Below are 6,000 nucleotides of genomic sequence, written 5' to 3' on the forward strand. Positions count from 1 at the left end.
ACAGCAACAAACACCTACACGAGAAGAATCTGGGTAAGCACCACTTAATAAAAACATGTGAAAGGAAGCCAGAAAGTATCTCATTTGACATGGTACTCAAAAAACGTATTGTAAAACAAACCCACTTGAAAGACAACACTGTCAGGAAAAAAAATCAATTAGAGTGAAAAGTGAGCTAAATCCAGCTTATTTCTGTGAATTCTCTCAGGTCATTAAAAAATCTGTGTCTGCCACATATAGGAGGGGAATATTTTAACTGCCTGGGGAGGGGAGGAGCTAAAAAAATAAGTTAACCCTACATGCACCACTTGTCTAGAACTGCCTCCACATCAGTTTGGACAGATGCCAAGTGCTCATTGCAAGACAGAGCCTGAAAAGTCATTTGAAATGAAGCCTGTCCTCATCTAAGGAGGTTTTTCCTCTTCTAAAAGAGTTAAATACTGAGCAAACCATGAAGTAAGTGTTAACTGTGTGACAGACACTCAGGAAATTTCTATTCCCAGGATACTATGGTACCATATTCACTGTTTTACAATTTAAATTAGATCTTTCCCTGTGCAATGGCACCTCAAAAATATGGCAGCAAAGACAGGTGTAACAAACACACAAGCTCAATAAAAACCCAAAAAGAAATCACAGTTTTCAGACCTAATATAAATGCCAAGTTTTCAATTAAATGCCTTTAGAAAATGGTGCTGCTTTCCGTTACTTAACATGAATGTTTGATAGAAGCCAAATTATTTTTGATCCAGCAGTTTCCTTAGCATGAAGATTTTTATCTTCAACTCTATTTTGTTCTTATCCTGTTTGCAAAAGACCCCTTTTTCTGAAGAGCCAGCAGAATTTAGCTGTTCTTCACTGAGAAGTGATTGTCACTACCTACAGAAAAAGTCTAATTCTAACTTCTCTGGACTTACATCAAATCCCTTCCTCATTTTGGTAGCTTTGTGTAAAGGCCTGTGTTGATTTCTGTACACAGAGATATTGCTTGTAACAGGATTAGGGCATTTATTGCTTAAAAAAGGTCAGCACTCCTGTCTTTGAAAGATCATCACGACAAGAGCATTTCAAAGAAATAAAAACGGATGTTGGCAACTGTAACCAATTTTGGTTTTCCAAATAAATGACTGCTGCTCTAAAAGATCAGACCTATTCCTCATTAGAGATTATGTGGCCTCCACTCTCAATCAACCCTCAATTATGGTTTAATGGCCAAATCAAAGATTGATGACTAGGAAGGATGAAGATTCAAGCTTGAAAAATATCCTAAGTAACGCTGTTAACATCACTACAGCAGCCAGGAAGCTTTCTGCAACTTGTCCCCCTTAGTGAACCCTGCCATGGCTTGGCACAGTCCCTGAGTCACTCTAGGCATGTGCCCACTCAGGCCCACAGCACTTGTGGCAGAGAGATGGACCTGGAATGGTCCATGAATGTAGCAGTACTCGGCCTTACAGAAATCATTACAGGAACGTCCCTTATCATGAGGCTTTGGTAAACTCAGAGAGAGAATACCAACAGATACTGCTGGAAACAGGAGCCAGAGGCTACCTGGGAGGACTAATGCTAAAAACTTAACTTCTAATGAGAAGTTTGACCGTGGCTTCCTGAAGTGCTGAGCACAGCATCTGGTCACCTGCATGACACCAGGACAAAATGCAGCTTCACAAACATTCCAGAAACCAAGAGAACTCTCCCAGAGAGGCTGCTACATGAACTGAGCAGCTGCTTTCAGCACAGCTTACCAAGAGACTCGCCCCTGACTGGAACAAGTTGTAGGGGTAGAGAATTCGCTCGTAATGCGCGCGGATGTGCGAGCCCACGGCTTTGCCAGGAGCAAAGCCCATCCTCGTGGCTATTTTGGTCCATTTTCTCTCCTTGCAAACCACATCAAATCCTCCTTGTTCTGCAACTAGCTAAAAAGTGAAAATAAAATAGTCACATATTTAATGGTAAAACTACCGGTGTTCAAGGAAAAAGGCAGGACAACATTCCAACTGACATTTTAAACAACAAAAATATAGATTTAAAAAACTCGACATCAAAGTTGTTTTAAGGCAATAACTGGAATATGTAACATATAACCTGTAATTCCTGTAATATATTCCTGTAATTCAGGAATTACAGACCTGTTGAATTACTTTACAAAGAAGTCAGCACCTGTGTTCCATGTGCACTCAGCCTACTCTGAGAAATTATTTGGCTGCAATTTGTCACTTTGTATCCCAACACAACTTTCTAGCACAGGACACTCAGTTCTTTTCACTGGAACAAGCTCTGTAAAATAACCTTTAAAATTCCCAATAAAAACTGCCCTAAACATAAAAAAAGAGAAAGAATGTATCCTGTTGTAGAATCCCATCTCTTACTATCAGTATACACGAACTTCTCCACAAGTTTAACAAGTTTCATCCTAAAAGTAATTTGATTTTTTTTCTTCCGTATTTCTAATGGAAATTTTTTTTCTCTCACTTTTGTCATTGTTCAGGAACTTTCTCCAATTAAGTTTAAGTTTATTCTTGACCAGCATACCCAAGCTCAGTTTTAAAGAAGAGCTGTAAATTTAAGGTGATCTCCCAGCTCACAGGAAAACTTCCATGATAATGTATTACTTACAGTCTTTCCCTGATAATGTGTTCTCACTCTTACTGCCCCATTAGCTATGTTAGCTTAAACAAAGCAATACTTTTTTCAGCTTAGATATACCCCAAAACCTCCCCTGACCCGCTGTGATACCATCCCAGGAACTGAGGTAACACAGCAGCTCTTCAGGATAGTTTTTCATCATGGTCTTACTCTGTTAAGCTGAAATAAATCCAAGATCTTCCTCTCCACATGTGGAATTTTCAGTGTGCATCCTTGAAGCTCCCAAAACTTTGCAATCTGGTCCAGAAAATTCAGCTTTACACGAGTTTGGGCCTGAAAACAACCAACCAAACAAGTGAACTGCATGCTAAAAGCAACGTAGGTTTTGTATAAGGTTTACAGCACTGCAGCTGGAGCTGCTTGCCCAGCTTTGCCCTCTGCAAGAGTAATTTTGCATTTTTCCCTCTCATTATTTGAAGAAAAATAAATTCCATGCAGATACCATTGATGGTATTTGTATCTTTCCTTGAGTCACTTTTTGTTACCTTTTACTGCATTGAGAAAAATACTTTGGGAGAACAGCCAAACAGTAAGTTATTACTGCTAAAAGCTCCCCAAACCAGCTACATTGTCAGGATTTATTGCATTTACTACATTAATCATTGCAATAGTTTATTATTATTTGGTTTATTTGCAATAAGCAAAAAATAAATCAGTTTTTTTTTTAATTTTTGAAGTTTTTTTCTGTTAGCCTTTTTCACTCACAACTGCACTTGTTTCACTTCTAAAGATACAAATGGGTCAGGGCAGGGAAAGTCTGGCTGGTTGCACAGCAATTACCACAGTTAGATCACTGCACTGTTGCTATGTAAGAGCAGTCACTCAAATTTTGACATATTTTATTTTCAGCACATTTTCTAACCTTAAGGTAAAAACTGGCCACGTCTGTACAGATTAGCTTGTCTGAAAACTCCAGGGAGCTCTGAACAGCTTGTGGTCACACAAATCACCCCCTTAGCATTCCAAGCCAGCAGCTGAGCCCTTCCCCAGCACTTCACACGACCACGTCAGGGCTTTAAAAACCAAGAATCAGGAGAACAATCAGGCATAGTCACCATCATCCCAAATGGTACCAGCACTGAGCCAACCAGGACTCCTCATACTCCCCTTTAGTGTCAATTCATTGAAGCAGTGAATGAAAGTGCTTGTGAACAGCAAATTTCCACAAACTGAATCCAGATTTTGCAATTGTTTCTTCCAAAAGGCTGGCTATTTTTAAAGCACTCCAAGTGTTTCATCTCTTTTCCTTTTGAAAGATGCTGTATGAGTACAAAATACAGACATAGATCTGTGGCCCTAGACAGTTTAACTACTCGGAAGCACCTGTGTGGAAAAGGCCTATATTATGTTCCTTAAATGAGCATTAACATTACTTTTATGCCTGGAATGTTTCTAACCAGGTTCTCAAACAGATGAATTTCCGTGCTAATTAAAAATTGCTGTTTATGGTCCAAAGTGCTGTCAGCTCATGGCCAACTCTGGCAAACATCACCTCCCAAAAATGCATAGACACATTTGGGAGCAGAAGTACTGCTCAGCTTTCCAGTTTACCTCCAGTTCATTGAGCCTCTGGATCCTCGGTGTGAAGTGAAGCTTGTCCACATCGCACGCAAATGGAGGCTGCCAGTCCTGGAAAACAGAAGGGTTCCATCAAAAGAGCAGGAAAAGGAAAGGAGTTTCTGTGACAGTCAAAAGCCAGGGGAGCCCAAGGCATGAAGAGGCCCCCATGGCCTCCAGAGCCTCCTCAGCCCCACCAAAACACGGAACTTGGTGCGGACGGGGCTCGGCAGTCCCAGCCCGACCTGTCAGGGAGCCCGGGCTGCGCTGGCACCCAAATCCCCTCACCAGAACAAGTCAGCAGCAATGGTGAGACACCTGGAGCGAGTGCCATTGTCTACCGCTCAGAACACCCCACTGTGCCTCAAAAATAGACAATGGAACCACAAAATCAGATACATTTTGGAACTGAAGATCTGTCCTGCATTGTAAGCCTCCACAGCACCATGGAATCATTAAGGCTGAAAAAGCCCTTTAAGATCACTGAGTCCAGCTTTTAACCCAGCACCACCACCACAATCACCCCTAACCCACGTCCCCAAGCGCCACATCCACACATCTTTCTAACGCTTCCAGGGATGGTGACTCCACCATTGCTCTGGGCAGCCTGTGCCAATGCTTAACAATTTCTTTGGCTGCAAACATTCAGGAAGAGCTGGAATATGACCAATTTAAAAAAGATTATTATTACTATGATAAAGTACCTGCAACTGAAGTGTTATTTATAAACAAAACTATAAAGCTGTTTTATCTTTTAGATCTCTGACAACTACTGCACACTCTTGGTTTGGCAATACACAACTTCACACAACTAAATTAGATTTGATTTAAACTTGACAGGAATTTATTACATATAAAGTTATCTTATCATCACTAATTACAGAATGAAGATAATGCACAAGTGAGCTACTGACAATGGAGTAAGACAGAGCTTTGCTTCAGGAAAACAAAAACCTTTCTTCGGCATTGGGTGACTGAGGCAACTGAAGTAAGACCAGCATCATAAACACAGTATTTTTTATTTTAGATTCACAGACAACATGAAAATTGGAGTTAAAACCATTCATACATGATTTCCAAAGCAATTATCTTACAAACAAACAAGGAGCAAGATTCACCAAGAGTGCGGAGAAGCTGAAGAGCAAAGAGAGCCACCAATCCATAATTTTTACCAAGCTTGCATTGATTAATCCAGACCTCAAAATTGGTAATAGAAGTTTTCTGATCCTGCAAGGCACTTGCAGCACATCACAACTTGACAACTCCAATTGGAATTTTTGGAAATTTGACAATGGTAGGGGGTCAGGATGACAAATTATCCAGAGAATATACTCAATTCTTGACCAGTGGGACACATTTCTTGATTATTTTCCTGCTTTGAACCACAAGACTGCCTGGTGCCCAAAGATGTGTTCTTGAGAAACTCAATAACACTAACCCTTCTTTGACTGCCTATTCTCTATGCCAGAAAACCAAATGCAATGAAACCACCAAGTCTGAGGAAGAGAACTGACATTCTTTTCTAATATCCTGTTGTCTGATGAGTCATTTAGAGCCCTCAAGCTGTAAGATGAGAAGTACAACTGGGAACAACTGGGCAGGATTTGAAGTATTGTACTTCAACAGGACAAATCTGACTCTCAAGCTGAACCAACTGGTTACATCATGAGTCACAACTCCAGAGTCTGCTCTGTACCAAAGACAGGGAGGCAGGCACCAAAACCAGGAGGGGACACAGTGGCAATGACACAAGGGACCCTTGAGACACTGGGGACTGAATTAACCTGCCCAGGGGAG

The 6,000-nt window shown here is 40.9% G+C and overlaps 1 protein-coding gene across 1 annotated transcript in view; it reads right to left on the minus strand.

Annotated features, from left to right (window-relative positions):
• The window catches only part of KDM5B (lysine demethylase 5B), a 45,752-nt gene extending 41,483 nt beyond the window's left edge, over nucleotides 1-4,269 (minus strand). The window contains exons 1-3 of the mRNA XM_031061735.1: nucleotides 4,198-4,269; nucleotides 2,797-2,919; nucleotides 1,746-1,916 (exon numbers count right to left, since the gene is read on the minus strand). Coding sequence (XP_030917595.1) covers nucleotides 1,746-1,847 — 102 coding nt within the window. The 5' untranslated portion in view covers nucleotides 1,848-1,916; nucleotides 2,797-2,919; nucleotides 4,198-4,269. The remainder of the gene's footprint in view (nucleotides 1-1,745; nucleotides 1,917-2,796; nucleotides 2,920-4,197) is intronic.
• Nucleotides 4,270-6,000: the final 1,731 nt, after the last annotated feature.

This window comes from Geospiza fortis, unplaced genomic scaffold, assembly GCF_000277835.1.
Source record: "Geospiza fortis unplaced genomic scaffold, GeoFor_1.0 scaffold26, whole genome shotgun sequence".
Lineage (NCBI taxonomy): Eukaryota > Metazoa > Chordata > Aves > Passeriformes > Thraupidae > Geospiza > Geospiza fortis.